The sequence below is a fragment of the Miniopterus natalensis genome, chromosome 13 (genome assembly GCF_054644295.1).
Source record: "Miniopterus natalensis isolate mMinNat1 chromosome 13, mMinNat1.hap1, whole genome shotgun sequence".
Classification (NCBI taxonomy): domain Eukaryota; kingdom Metazoa; phylum Chordata; class Mammalia; order Chiroptera; family Miniopteridae; genus Miniopterus; species Miniopterus natalensis.
In genome coordinates this window covers 60,682,448-60,698,090 of record NC_142093.1, presented here as the reverse complement: position 1 = coordinate 60,698,090, position 15,643 = coordinate 60,682,448, and the positions used below count along the sequence as shown (strand labels likewise).

General features: G+C 54.0%; 1 protein-coding gene across 1 annotated transcript in view; it reads left to right on the top strand.

Annotated features, from left to right (window-relative positions):
• The window catches only part of LOC148091728 (protein Daple-like), a 58,407-nt gene that overhangs the window by 9,929 nt on the left and 32,835 nt on the right, over positions 1-15,643 (top strand). The window contains 8 exon segments of the mRNA XM_087823786.1: positions 1,203-1,261; positions 2,065-2,148; positions 3,384-3,524; positions 3,960-4,144; positions 4,869-4,950; positions 5,265-5,423; positions 13,234-13,380; positions 13,998-14,142. Coding sequence (XP_087679912.1) covers positions 1,203-1,261; positions 2,065-2,148; positions 3,384-3,524; positions 3,960-4,144; positions 4,869-4,950; positions 5,265-5,423; positions 13,234-13,380; positions 13,998-14,142 — 1,002 coding nt within the window.

Genomic DNA, 15,643 nt, shown 5'->3' with positions numbered 1-15,643 from the left:
CTGACTCTGTTTATCAAGTGTTTGGTTCTCATAAGCACACGAAGATGCATAATCAGATAGACAGTGTAAAATGATGACAGAGGACATGTTTGGGCTATCTGCTTGGCAGAGCTGAGAAGGGGCGGCAAGACAGGGTTGGTCTGGGTCCGGGCAAATGGGACTTATCATAAGCTTGTTGCTTGTGAGACAGTAAAATGGTAAAGCGTTTCTGTGGGGCAATTTGGCAGTAGGAGAAGCTTAAAGGGTGAGTTTCTCCTAAAGAAGTAAATAAGAATCTGCATTAAAAACTTGCCTTTAAGCTCTGGTCAGTGTGGCTCAGTTGGATGGGTGTCATCTCATGCCCCCAAAAGTTGCTGTGTCGATTCCTGGTCAGGGCACATGCCCGGCTTTCCAGCTCTATCTCCAGCAGGGGGCATACAGGAGGCAGACGATTGATGTTCTGCTCTCACATCCATGCTCATCTTTTCTTTCTGTCCCTCCTTCTCGCTTTAAAATATATTTTTAAAACTAATTTTCTTCCCTCTTCTTAAAAATTACCTAGCCGCTAAGGTGTTTAGCATCATTTAGATGAAAACATTGAAAAATTGAGCCTCTGGAAGGGGATTGGTTGAGTAAGTGTGGCCTTTGTACAAAGTAAGTGTGAGGCCATCAAAAGTGATGTCTGTATGTTGTCTGGGGTTTTCTTTGGAGCATTCCAGCCAAACATGGAAACGCAGAAGCGGGAGGAGGCCGTGGCAGGGTAGATGTGAGAGTGGGGAGGCCGGAGCAGGATGCCAGGCCTGCGGATGGTCTGTTTGAAGTGGGCAAGGTGAAAGGCAGAGTTGTGCGCTTCCCAGTTCTAGAGTCAGCTTAGTGTTCCCTGCGGAGAGGCCTCTGCCACTGGGTGCTGCTTCCCACACTCACTAAAAAGAGATACTGATGCTGAAGTTCCTGGGTTATCCTGGGACAATATTTATGACGGATTTGAGTAGAAAAGGACCACAGATAGCTATGTACAGAGTTCTCATCTGGCTTAAATAATATACAAACCAATACATGGAAAACAGACGGAATGTGTACACCCAAGTCGAAATCATGGGTAGAGAAATGATTTTTTTAAGTTTATCTGGTCCCCTGCCCCCACTCCCCAGCAGACTGGTGTCTCACCAGTGAGATTTTATGAACAGACAAGCCTAATAAAATATGTTGCTCTTTGGATTTAGGCAGAAGCATGGAGGAAGTCAAGAACTTGTTGGTGTTGGTGCTGGGCTCTGCTGTCCAGGTAGGGCTTGGGCAGGGGTGGAGGGGGCCTGCCTTCAGACACCTCGTATTTGGGTTTGTGGGGACAAAGCTCCCCTTAGTGAGGTAGGAATGAAGCTCCCTTCAGCCCAACACGACACATTCCTGGCTTCCTCAGAGAAGGGACCACTCAATAGGTGGCAGTCAATGCTAGTACCAGTGCACCTTTGGCAACAAGCAGGTGGGGGTTCCTCAGCCCAGGGTGCCATTAGCAAATTCTCCCCAGTATAGAGACACCTAGAGCAAAGGTCAGAACCTACACACAGCGGGGGGGCCCAAATGTGACCCACCCTGTTTTTGAAAATAAACTTTCCCGGGAACAGAGTCCCACTGGTTTCTTCATGTGTTACCTCTGGCTGCTCTCGCACCACAGTGGTAGAGCTGACACCAAATGAACCCCAGACTCCAAGATACTTTTACCACCCAGCACTTTGAAATAGAAGGTTGCCGCTCCCAGGCTTAAACCCAGTGTTCTTGATCTTTACCAGTTTAAGAATCTCTTGGAGAGCTTGTTTCACGTGCATATTTTAGTGTTTCACCCTATGTCTTCAACCTGATTTTTTTTTTTTTTAATAAACAAGCAACCCAGGTGATTCAGATGTAGGCGTTCAGAGCAACTTCTAGAGAAACCCCAGTCTCAGGCAGTAGGGAGGACACATTCTTGGAGGAATATAAAGGAGGAAGCCAGGGGCTGGGCAGGCAGTTGGTCTGGAAACTCTGTGCTGGGCTGGGTCCAGGTTGCCTCACTGGCAAAATGCTCCCATTGACACGGGTTACCCTCCACAGTGTGAGAGGAGAGAGGAGTATATAAACCGGATCCAGGAGCTGGACAGTGAGACCCAGGCCGGGATCATGGCCCATATTCAGGAGGTAGGTGTGTCGCTGGCTTCATGGGGCTCAGCTGTGGACCCCACTCCCATGAAGACAGGAGGTAGGCTATCTCCACCAGGGAAAAGTTTAAAGACTATGTCACCCATTCGCGATTTTACTAGGGGAAAGACACCACAGAAATGTCCATCCTGTTGGGAAGGTTAGTCATCAGCACGCTAAAATAAAATGGGGGCAAAGATTAAAATATTCTTTAAAACCTCCTCACTCACGTCTTCTGCCTCCTCTTCTTGCCTAATATGGAATCAGATTACTTTTAAGTACTGTCAGGTCATTTGGGGTTCGAATTTGATGTACAGTCCCTCAAAATATATTCTGGCAAATGTCACCCTGCTTCAGATGGTTGATCTTCATGGAGAAAGATGCTCTGTGTCAGTGATGCGGCAGAGAAACAGGCTGCCACCACCTGGGAGGTTAGGAACCACCAGGTCCCAGAAGGGCTGTCACCATAGACTCTTCTCCTGGGCTGGGGTGAGAAGGGCTCTGCACTGAGGACGGCCCCTCTGCATTGACCTTGGCAGAGGTGGTAACATCAGAGAAGTGGTTTCCCTGGAAACTGGGCCTGTGGGGCAAGCCCCTACCTGAAAATGGGTTTCCCTGACACTCCCACACCCTCCCTTCCAGAAGCAGCCTTGTATGTTTTAAGTATCTTAGGAGATGAGGTTCAGCCTTCAGTCTGATTGGACAGGTGAGATTAAGGCATGAAAAAGACAGGAGCAGGAGCACATAGGAGCAGGTGTGTGACTGGCAGGAGCAGCTGAACACAGCTCCCTATACCGGTGCCGGGGACAGGCTGGGCTGATGGGTCCCCAGCCGCCAGGCACCAGGGGTGCTGGGTTCTGGGTTCTGAGTCGGCACTGGAGCAGGAGATGGATGCAGCTTGCTGTAGTCTAGGGGAAAGTCAGCATTGTGGTAAATACACTTAGCCATTCATGTGGGCAAGTGGCCACCTGTCAGCCTAAGAACCATTCTGCCTTTTGATTTCCCTGGTGTGTCCACATGTTTTGAAAATGTATGTACCTGGGGACTAGGTCTGCCACTCATTGTCTTTTCTGCTCAGCCAGCAGGATATTTGTAATAAAAGGGGGTTGCAATGCTGCCCAAAGAGTCCTGAGGGATGATGAAATTCAGGGCTGCCCTTGGGAGGTAGGTGCTCTTGGGCCCTCGCAGCTGCTCCCTGCCCAGCCGCTGAAGCACCGTCCCATGTGTGCCCTCAGGTGACCCAACACCAGAAGAACGTGCTGGACCTGAAGATGTTGGAGGTTCCAGACGTGTCCCTGGAGGAGCTGGAGGCCTCCTCGAAGAACATGCTGTCTCACGTGAAGAGGCTCGTAGATGAGCGAGACGAATACAGGGAGGTGTGTTTGCAGGGGGCCCAGCAGCCTGGTGGGACAGGTGGGGAGGGGCCTGGGGTCCTAGTTATGGGCCATTGTCCTCACCCTCACTCTCCCTCTCAATCCCGCACACCACCCCGACCCCTGACCGAGGTTCCACAGGGACAGGACGTGGGCACTCTCCCTGAAATGAACAGTTACCTCCGAATCACCTGCATCAGGGTAGAAGTTGAACTTGGAGTCGTGCTCCATTCACGCCTCTTTCTGTCTCACTGAATATGTCATCGCTTTTTAAAAAATTACATCATTGTTCTCATGTCTCCCTCTTGGTTTTGCAGTGTCGGTGTCGGCTGCCATCTTCTCTTTTACACTTTTTGGTAATTTTTCACCAAGTTCTAGAGCAGGCACTGTGCCGGGCACAGGAGCACGCACTGAGACCCCCTCTCTGCCCTGCTGCAGATAATCGTGGACCTGACTCAGGAGCGAGACCGCCTCCGGGCACAGCAGCTTCCCTGCCCCCCCCAGGCCTCCAGTGCTGAGTCCGCACCCGGCCCAACCAGTGTCCTGTCCAGCGAGCACGGGCATCACCTGGCCCTGGAACTGGAGGACACCAAGGCCAGGGTTTGCCACGTCAGCCAGAAACTGTGAGTCCTCCAATGCCCTGGCCTGTCTGCTCTTCTGTGTGTGTCACCAGCACGTTTCTAGCACATGTGGGTCACTGCCATGCAGTGCAGTGGACAGGAGAGCTCTGTATTGAGCCCAGAGTCGCTGGGTCATGCTCCGAGCTCAGTCCGTTTGACCAGGGAAAATTTCGCTCCCACCTGGTGCAGCACAGGAGGGGTTCTTCGGGGGCTTTGGGCTCCTGCCAGTCCAGATATTACAGGCTTAGAGAGGCAGCCTGCTGTTTGCCCTCAGGCCCTGTGTGGGGCTCCAGTGGCCACACACTGGTATGTGTGTCCTTGGCTGGAGGGGGAAGTGTCTCGCCCCTTCTGGTGAGTCTGTTCCCCTTTCCTGCAGCTAGTGATGTCACCTGGCCCGTCATCTTGGGGGCTGCCAGCCATTACCTCCCTGTCAGTAGGCCTCACTGCCTGCCTGGTGGTGGAGGGGCACAGTGGCTCCTGGGGGCTCCTGACCTGTCCTGCACCCTCAGAGGAAAACTCAGTGTCTGATGTGTGTAGCCCGAGAGCAGGCATTGAAAACCTAAAAGTGACATTTGAGTCGGGAGCTTTTTTGAGCCCCACATGCAAACTCTCTCCTCACCCCCACTAGCAAGGTCCCCTTTCCTTCCCCCTCTGGTCTCTCAAGATGGTGGGCTTTCTGGGTGCTTCTGAGGAAGCCCTCACCAAGCGTCCTCTGAATTGCCCTCAGGGAGCAGAAAACAGAGCAGCTGGTGGCCACCAGGCATGAGGTGGGTCAGCTGGTGCTGGAGCTGCAGCACGTCAGGCAGGAGGTGAGTGGGAGCCTGTCGTGTGTAGAGAGGGTGGGGGCTAGGACACCCCAGTGACTGTGGCCCAAGGTCCAGGAGTGTAACCTCGGGACCTGTTTCCTTCCTGCTCAATGCAACCCTGCATGAGAGCCAGGTGTCCTGAGAGCTGCTGTGGGGGTGATGTGTTTTAGTGACAGCATGGGGGCCCCCATGGAGCAGCCTGCAGCTAGAGCTCCTTGGCCACCAGGAACTGGCTTCTCTTGGGATTGCAGGGACTTGGCCCTTTCCCTCCCCAGCGTTACCCTGAGTGAGGACAATTGCCTTTGCCCACCTTCCAGAACTTCCATCTTGCCGCCAGCGCCCAGTCTGCTCGTGTCCACCTGGGTGAGCTGCATTCCCTGAGGAAGAGGAGGCGCCTCGTGGGGAGGCGAGAGAGACAGCTTGCACACCTCAAGGGGAAGCTGAAAGATAAGGACTTGTACAAGGCCCGCATGGAGGTGAGCCCCAGCCACCTGGGATCCCTGTCATGGACCAGGGAAGGGGAGCCAGCGCCTCTCCAGCTGACCCTTCCCTGCACTCAGCCTGTCTGTGGGACCCCCGAGGGCCTCCCCCTATTAGTGGGAGGAACGGGGTCGGGAGCATGGTCAAAGGGCCCTGGTTCTTTTAGAATTTTCCTTCTCCTGCTTCATGGCCCAGGGACGACCTGTCTATTCACAAATTATTTTTCTAAGACTTCTTGCAATTTCTGTGACTAAACCTTGGCAGGACTGTTTCCTCATCTATAAAAGACAGATAATTGTACTACTTCATGAGGCTCTTACAGTGAAATACGTAGTGTTCGGCAAGCCCCATGTTAAGCTCTCAGTGGTTAGCCTACTCTGACAGCAAGGTCTGGGTCCCTTCAGAGGAGGGTTTCACGGCTGAGGGGGGACAGAGACTGAGACCCAGGCTAGGTTACTTGACACTTTGACCACTCACCCCAACTGCATCATGTCAGCAGCTGGTTCCAGACCCTGGTTTCCAAAGATTTGGGAGTTTTGTTCCCTTTTCAGATCCCAGGGTGTAGAGGCAGTGTGAGTGAGCTGGGTGAAGTCAGGGTGCCAGCTCACTGAGTGGGCCTGTTGGATCGGAAGAAATCATCACCATTGCCAGCCAGGAAGCTTTGGAGGGGCCTGAACACAGATCCGGGGAGCACAGGCTGTCCTCCCTGCCCGGCGGCTGCAGGCTGAGACCTCAACATACTCTCCTGCTGCGCATAGGCCCTGGGGTCCCTGGGCCAGGTGACAGTGGGTTGGGGATGGCTGTGGTCTGGGCGTGTTTCTCCCACCTACTCAGAGTGTGTCTGGTCTCCCAGGAATGTTAGTGACACACTTGCCCTTCCCCTGTGAAGAAGGCACCCTGGGTGCTCTGCCAAATCGGCCTTGCCCGAGCAGAGCAGGAGTGGGAGGCCAGCTCTCGGCTTTGTCCTGGAAATGGTCCCCTGGCCCTGCTGGTGGCAAGAGCACAGATCTCAGCACAGACAAGTTCTGGGATATGGCCCACATCATGTCCTGGAAATGCCACAGGTGGGAGAGTCGTAGTGAGCCATGCACAAGCTCCCCACAGCCCTGCAGATGTCAGCAGCCCTCCCTGCATCCCTGCTTGGCCAGATGTCCTGTGTGAACCTCGAGGCCCTGAGGGCAGGGACAGGGTCTCCAACTGTGTGGCTGGGGCATGGCCCACACAAGGCGCCTGGTGGTCACCACAGAAGTCAAGTAAAAACCCCTCTCTCGGCAATGAAAAGCCTTGCAGTCTAGAGAGCAGGAAAGGGAAAAGCTATGAGGTTTTGTCTCCTTGGGAATGGTGACAGTGTCCCTGTGACGGGCAGCAGAGCAGAGAGCGAGCATGATTGTCAGTCACGCTGGCTCATGTCTGTGGACACCCACCACGCAGGGGCCCTCCTCCAGGTCCCAGGGGAGCCACAGACGGCCCGGGGACCTGCTCAAGAGCCTGGCCAGGGTTGCCACTGAGAAACACATGAAAGGGAGAAGGTGTCCATACCACGTGGGAGGAAAAAGACTCGGGGTTCAGGGCCAAGTCAAGGTTAATTTTGGTGAGAAAAATAAGGAGCTCAGATTTCCTTGTTTTGTTTTTAACCTTCAGGCAGCTTCTGTGTGGCTCCTAGTCTGGTTTACATAAGTTTAAAACAACTAGAGCAGCGAGCGACCCAGCCTGGGGAACCCTAGGCGCAGTGGGAAGTGGGGTGCACAGCACGGTCCCTTGACTTCCCTCTGCAAACAGCTGTCCCACCTCTGCTGCCAGGGCACAAGCTGGAGGACACAGGCAGAGAGAGATCGCCTGGGAGGGTCCTCTCATCCCATGTTTTGTCATTGGCTGGAATTCCTGAGAGCAAAGAGCAGACATGCAGGTGCCAGGTGCATCCTGAGTAGGGTGAGGGCCAGGGGGCCCTGTCTCAGCCCCCCGGAACAGTTACAGTTTCCTGGGGAGTGCTTGCTTCCAGAGGCGGTGACTTAGCCGGGCACAGTCCCAGCTGTCACCCCACTTGCTGGGTGTTGGGCAAGCCTTGTCCCCATCTATGAAAGCAGTGGGGTCTAGGTGTCTCTGAGCACCTCGCACCTGGTATCGTGTGGCTTAGGTGGGAGCTTAGGTACCATTTCTAGTGAGTTTATCCTGGCAAATCCCTGTCCACAGAGGTGGGCCCCTGGATTTGATCCGTGCAGGGAGGGGCTGGGCGGGTTGTTGGCAAGGCAACTAGGAGCTGGGTTAATGATGGGGCCCGGGGTACAGTGGTCACACACTCATTTTTGTTGTTGTCAATCCACACCTGAGCAGTGAGAATATTTTTTCCATTGATTTTTAGAGAGAGTGGAAGGGGGTGGCGTGGGAAGGAGAGAGAAACAGCAATGTGAGAGAGACACATCAATTGGCTGCCTCCCACATCTGCCCCAACTGGGGATTTAACCTGCAACCCAGGTATGTGTTTTTGACTGGGAATTGAACCCAAGACACTCTGGTGCACAGACCGAAGCTGGAACACTGAACCACACCGGCCAGGGCATGTTCACACACTCTTAAGAAATCCCCCCAGTGCCCAGTGCCGGAGCCCACCGGCAGAGTCAAACGGTCCTGAGGAAGGGGTGAGGATGGAGAAAAGACAGACACAAAAACGATGGGATCGGGAGGACTGCAGCTCGTGACTGCTGCAGCCCCGAGTTTATTTTCCAAGCTCAGTTTACACCCACGCTGTTGTTTTTGCTGAATAGCACCCCCTCCCCCCACATTCCTTCCCCTTGCCCGATACAGAGTAATTCCTTTAAGGACATATGAATGTTCTTTCAGAGTAAACATCCTGCCTCCTGCAGGAGCTCAGACCTTGGTAACTACCTTTGTCTCGGCTTCTAATGGAAACTTTTTGGGGAGGATCGAGTCCTTGGCTTGGTATGTGGCTTGACTGTCCCTTAACCCTTCAGGCCGGGGCCAGCTTCCTCATAAGCCTTTCTAGAATTTATGGCCGCAAGCTAAATTAGTATCACCTTGGTGCCTCAAGATCTGGGTCAGGGAGCAGGAGAGCACATCTGCAGCTCACCCAGGCAGCTCCTCCGTGCCTGGGGCCACAGCGGCTCCCCACAGCCCAGGTTTGGGAGGGAAGATGTTCTGTAGGCTTGGTCTTCCTGCCCATCTAGCCCTAGGAGATGGGGTCCCAGCTCCACTCACCCTCCAGCCAAGGCATAGTCACGCACTGCACCCTGGGCTTCCAACAGCTAAACCCTTCTCTGTCATTTTCAATAGAAGGTGCTCAAGATATATTTATTGATTTCAATCCCATCCTTAAGATTTCCAAGGCATACCCACCCTTAACTGAAACAAAACAAAACCGTCCCCATTCTGCCCAGTCCCTCCCCAGCTAAATCAGCCCCCCTCTGTCCCTGTTGGGAGGAAGGGATACCACTGCTTCCTGCATTTCCCGCCCTCTCTGGCTTTCCGCACCCCCCCCATTCAACCACAGCCAGGCTTGAGGATCAGGGCTCACGTCCAGTGAGCGCTTCCAGCCTCCCTTCCCCACCTCTGTGTGGCCTGGACCCCTCCGCCCAAGCTCAGCTGTCGAAATGCACGGTCACCCTCCCCCAAACCTGCCGAGCTGTTGCTAAGCTGCAGTCACCACCCACCCACCCAGGAACTTAATCCGGAGCCTGTGAACCTTGGTGGTTCTTTCTCCCTGTGCCACCCCATGGGTCCAGGTGCTCCCCACCTGCAGAGCCCACCTCCCCATCTCCCAGCATGCCCCTGGCCCGAGGCAGGTGTTGGGAGAGTGAGTGTGGCTGTGGCGCTGGACTCGGGTCCTCTGCTCAGATTGGCCCAGTGCCTGCCCGGGAGCCTTAGTTTCGCTAGTGCAGGGGCCCCACAAATACCTGGACTGGCCACTCTGCCTCCATCTCCTCTTGTTCACTCCGGAGCAGCCTTGCTAAGCTCCGCAGGCCCCTCTCCAGTGCTCTTAGGTAAACTCCACACTCTGCCCTTGTCTGGCACTCACCCTCCTCCAGTCCCCAGTGGTACTCTGCTCCAGCTACAGTGAGTTCCCGTCAGGTGTCCTGGTGCCCACTGAGGCCTCCTCCGCCCACCCCACCTCCCCCAGTGCAAGGCCAGCTCGGGCGTGTGGGCCAAACTCTGCAGGCTGCATCCCCCAGCCTCCTGCTTCACGCTTCCTGTTCACCCCTTACCTCTAAGCATGGTCACCATGTGGCATTGTCATGATGCATCTTCCTGCCTGTCCCTACCCACACCATGAGCTCCTTGAAGAGAGTGTATTCCTGGCCTTGAGTCTGAGTTCTCAGTGCCAGCACGTGTCCAGCTCAGGGATGGCTGAGCTGCACACTCAGTCCAGGGGTGAAACCCGGCCAGCGCCAGATCTTATGAGTAAAGGCCTATTGGAACCCAGCCATGCCCATTTGTTCACATATTGCCTGGCCGCTTTTGCTACATCTGTAGGGTTGAATAGTTGTAAAAGACTCATGACCTGAAAAGCCAGAAGGATTTACGCCCCGGTCCTTCACAGACGCACGGTCTGGCCCACAGCGGGCACTCAGTGAGGCCTTGAAAATGAGCAGTGATAGCAGCTTATGGAGCTGCTTCCACATGCGGGGACCGTGTGAAGCCCTAACTGCATCATCACATTGAAGCCTCCTGGTGGCTCTATGAGGTTCAGCAGCCACTGTACCTCTCCTTTTCAGATGAGAAAGCTGAGGATTAAGAATTTACTCAACATCAGTTGGTAAGGATGTGGCCCTGGCAGTGAAGCCCATCTGACTGCCTCCAGGACCTTGGCCTTGCTGAGTAAGGCAAACATGGGTGGGGTCGTGGAGGCAAAGGTGGTGCATCGAGAGGAGAAATGAGGGTACTCGTCGAGGGTAGGGGCGGCCACAGCCTCGTTCACACACCTTGATCTTGTGTTCTGCTTGGGACTTTGAGTTTCTCTGTCTCTTGATCACTTCTAAGGCATTTAGGTAAAATTAGGTACACTAAGAAGTGAGAGCAGGATGGGACTGCTCTTTGGTTTATGGTTCAGTCCACCACGCTGCTCACAGGTGAAGCTATAAACAGGCCAGTCTTCTATGAAGTTTAATGGATGGCAGCAAACCCGGTGAGCAGGTGGAGCTTAGTGAGGGGCGATCTCCGTCCCCTGAGGACACCTCTGGGTTGGCTTTCGGTTGTCGTGGACACCTTGGACATCCCTGGGTGCTGCGGCCTAGGGCGTGGTGAGGAGAGAGTTGTTTCTTTGACCTCCCCCTGGAAAACGAGGGTCTGTCTGTTGCTTGGTAGATGGTTGCTCGGTGAGTGTTTTATAGGGACAGGAAGTGATTGTAATGGGCAACCCGCCTGTTTGCTGGGCCTCAGGCACCGAGCGCGGGGCATTTCACGTGCATTGTCTCGTCATATCTACACACATCAGCCCCTTTTTCATGTCCATAGTGGGAAGGAGGGATCCACAGTCCAGGGACCTGTACTTGCTTCAGGTCCCACAGCTAACCATGCACGTGGCAGACCCAGGAGTCAGAGCCCATCAACCCACGTTCCCAGTCATTACTCCCAGTCACCATCAGAGCTCTGGGCCACTCAGGATCCAACTGTCAGGCCTGACCTGTGACTTCCTAAATGTAGCCCCTCAGCTGTTCGCTGGGCTAGGTCAAGCCTAGCATCTGGTTCAGTTGGGGTCAGGCCCTTGGAGGCAGTGGCCATGGGCAGTTGCCAGAGGCGTGGCTCCTCCCTCCTGCAGGTCTTTAGGACTCAGGCCGCTTCTTGGGGTCTAGTCTCTCACTTCTGAGGTGGTGGGGTTTGCGAAGCAAGTTTAGATGTTTCTGTTCCCCAATACATGGTGAAGATTGATGCTGCCAGAAAACTGAGACATATTTGAATAGTAACTATAAATCATTTTGTTCCATGTTGCATTCTGCTTCAGGACACTTCTCCATCCCTGCCTGTCTCCAGATCCTCCAGGGCCCAACTCACTTGCCACCTCTGATTCTCCCTCATAGCGTGATTCAGCTGACAGTGTCATTGAATGCTTCTGGGAGGCCCACGAGAACAGAATAGTCCTGCCCTGTGGGACTAGCTGGCGGGGGGTGGAGGGGTGGCGGACAGGCCCACTCAGTGTTGCCTCATAGTGGGCACTCTGGGAGCCCAAGCATCTGACACAGTGGGTGGGACAGAGAGGAGTTGCAAGCACTTCTCAGAGGGAGCAACTCTGGCTGGGTTTTGAAGGCTGAGTAGGAGTTAGTTGTAAGGATAAAGGGGCAAGCTGTGCTATGGGAGGTCAGGGCCTGAGAGTATGGTGGTTGGTGCGAGTACTGGTGAGTAGACTGGCTGGAGCACAAGGTGAGAATGCTGGGAGCAGTGGTCAAAGAGGGAAAGCTGGGCCTTCTCCCTGCTTGGAGCCCCTCTATGTGCTCCAGCTCACATCGCTGAGTAGTTGGGGCTTCTTACCCATGTGGGCTTCTTAAAGATGGGTTGCAGGCAGCTGAGGGCAGTGGAGAGTACACAGGTCTTCAGCTCCGCAGCCTGAGTTCAAGCCCCAGCATTATCCCTTGCTGGCTTTGTGACTTGGGGCTTATTCCTTAATTTACCCAAGTCAGCCTCTTCATGTGGAGGAAGTGACTGTCCCTGCCTCCCTCTCAGGGCTGTTGTGAAGAGTGAATGAGGCAGGGACAGAGAGCGCCTAGTGCAGGGCCAGAGACAGGCAGAGAGAGGGTACTCTGGTGAATCCAGAGTCCTAATGACCAAACCCTTCCTGCTGCCAGGGTCTGATCAGAACCATGTCCACTGACGGTGAGGTGCATGGTTTCCCCTCTACCAGGAACCCTGGATTCTGGCCCACGCAGGGAAAATGAACAGGTGGTGGGTAAGCAGGAGCTACCGACCACTCCCAGTTTAGAACCTGTGAGTGGGGCAAGCCTCAGAAAACTGCCCACTGAGAGAAAGGGACAGGATCCCGTGTATGCATGTTTGCAGACTGTGAAGGTGTTCAGGGAAGACTCAGTCCCCCTAATTTCCTGAGTGGTGAAGGCAGGGCTCTGGGGTTAGGGAGCAGAGGTGCAGGAATGAGCTGATGGTTCCCCCATGTGCTGGGCACCTGGGACAGGAGTGAGTCCAGCAGACACTTCCTGTGAGGGGCCTGCAAGGGACAAGTCTTTGTGTTCCACACCCAGCATGTGCCTGACATGTAGTAGGCCCGTAGTACTTATTTGTTGTGTCTTACAGACTCCTCATTTCCAGGAAACTGGGGAGAGCTGTTGGTTTCCCAAGGGCGTGTGTAAAATATTCAAATAGGAACCGTGTATTGAACGAAAGCTTGTCTGAATAGCCCTTTTTTCCCAGGACCCAGATCAGTGGAGTGAATGTTGAATAGAGACCTACACTCAGCCCTGAAACCCGGGAACAACTCAGCCCCACCACTTTGTCGTTAAGGAACCAGGTTCAATGAAGTCCTCTTCTTGTCAGCAGGTGCACTTGTCCAACCACAGAGGTTACACATGCCAGGCACTCTCACACCTCGGCTGGCAAAAAGGGGACACTGAGGAAGTGTTTCCTTCCTGGATTTAAATAGCTTCTTGATTCATGGATTTTTTCATAGAGAAAGTCCATTGGCTTGGCCTCGTGGAAAAGGTTCAGGGGCTCAAAAGTGGAGACAGACTTTTCCTGTGGTGGCAGTTGTATCCCTAGGTTGTTGGTTTGGGCCCAGATGCCTGGAAGGACGCTGTCATCACGAAGCAGGGGCTTGAATCTGACAGTTTCGTGTATGTTTTTGCTGACCAGGGGCTGGTACAAGATAACTGCACGTTGATGGACACCAAGTCCATCATGAAGGAGCAGCTGGCTGTGGCTGAGGCCCAGCTTGACGAACTTTACCAGCTGGGGGAGAAGAACTTGAAGCTGACACAGAAGCTGCGGGACCTGGAATTGGTATTACAAGCTGTTGTGACCCATGTAACACAGACTGGGGCAGTGTCAGGTTATGTGGTGCCCTGCTCTGATTTTCAGCTACTGGGTTGGTGCTGCTGCTGACAAGCTGACCCGCTGACTGTGGGAGACGCTTCCTAAGCTCAGCGGCTTGAGTGGGCACCACTTAAAGGGTCCCCCAACCAGATAGGGCTTGACCGCTGTGCTGCTTCTCTGTAAGGATGGATATACATGGGTGTCGCAAAAAGGGTTTCTGCTGGTGTGTGAGTCCAATGGCCTTTCCGAGTGTGTTAGGCCCAAGGCCTGCTCAGGGGCTTCACAGCTGCCTTCATCACATTACTTGCTTTAAGGCCTGTGCTGTAGCTACTTTGTTCAGACACCACTCAGTTAGAGACCTCAGGTGTCTTCATCACCCAGGTCCCTGGCTCAACATCTCTTAGTGGTTGTAACTCTCACAGCGGGGCCTTGCAGGAGTCATTTCTGTGCAGCTGTGTTTTGGGAAGTGAGCAGGTGCACGGAGGCCCTTCATCTGGGGGAATGAGGGTGGATGCACAGGGGCTGGGGCTTGTCCAGGGGGTGCCCCAGGCTGCATCCTCACACCACCTCTCTTCCTGCATTAGGACCAAGATGCACACAACAAGCACACCGAGGAGCTGCTGGAGGAGAGCACAGTCCTCATGACTGCTCAGCGGGGGAGCTCGAGTGAGTCCGCCCACCTGGGCCGGGCGCTGGAGCAGCTGCCCCAGGACGCACCCCTGTCGGAGGGTAGGCCGCAGCCCCAGGTGCCCAGGAGCCAGCCCAGCTGTGGTGCCTCCCTCATTCAGGGAGCTGAGCCCTTGGCTCTGAGTCTTATGTGTCAGCCCATCCTCACGTCAAGGACATAGGATTCTATTCACGGGTCGTTTAGAACTGTTTCCTCACAGCTCTCCCCAGGAGAACATGAAGGGTCTGGCATGCAATACAAAGTGTTGCCAGATTTCTCAGTTCCCATATGGACAGTGCCAGGAGCTCAGAGACTACAGCAAGCTGACTGCAGAGAATGTCTCAGATCTACCATGGGTGACTGAAAGCTCTGGAGGGCAGGAGACATCCCAGGGGTGACTAATCTTCACTATAAATGTCCCCTGGGCATTATTTCCTCTGTTCATTTGCATAATTGGGCAAGATGGATGCTGTCTGTTCTCTGTCTCCCTGGGTAGGGGCTGCTAAGTGGCTGCTTCTCAAGGGACCCAGGCCTCTTTCTCTCCCTCTTGTGTCTGCGCCCTGCCCAACACCCCCGACAGAGGAGGTGTTGAGTTGGCCAGGGGTAGGTGGCTGGGGGGTGCCAGTGCATCAGGAAGCCTCAGCGCCTGGCAAACAATAGCCAGTTCCTGGTTTCAAAGATAGCAACATGCACCTGAGGGTGCAAGGAATGTTTTTTGAGAACTTTACAGAGCAGGAAGGCTCTTGGCTGGTTTGGGGAGGGGGCTGCTTTTTCAATTCTGATTAACAGTCCTAAGCATAATGGAAAAGCTGGTGAAAGCAGCTGGATATTTCTTCTCTTGCAGGGGTCCCATCAGTTCCAAACCTAAAATCAGTTCATCGAACTATCTATTGAGCTGTGTGAGATGTTAGTTCTTTCTGTGGTTTATGTGGCTGCAGTCCTGGGGCCGAGGAGTCCCTCAGGAAAACAGGGAGTCCCTCGGGGTCTGGGAGTCCAGGTTCATCCGGGAGGACCCCTGCCCCTTGGAGGAACACAGAGGTGGTGCCAGCTGTCAGGGACCATCTCAGACCCAATGTGTTTCTGTAAGAGACCAGGGTGGCTGGGGCCTGGAAAGCCTCACTGACTCAGACTGGTCAAGGTAGTTTGTGAGCCCCTCAGGTCAGTGGCAGTGATTTATTCTCCGTGTTTCCCACTTCTACTGCTTCACTGGATGCTCATGAACAAAATGGAATGTACTTGTGCGTGGGTGGTATGGTGACTTTTTGAGGCAGAAAGGCCTGGCCTAGAGTCCTGGCTCCTCCACTTGTTAGCTAGGCGACCCCTTTTAAAGCTGTTTTCTTATCTGCAAAATAGGGGCAATGAAGCTGCCTTACAGGGTTGCTGTGAATATCCTCTGAGAGGAGACAGCAAAGCACACGCTGTGCCTGGCCCACGGGCACCAACAAAAGAAGGCTGCTCTTATCGCCTTGCCTTAGTAGAAGATATCCCATTGCCCTGGTTCTTGGGGGCTCATGAGCGTAGCACCCAGTAAAGAACCATTGGTTCTCTTCCCAATAAACTGCT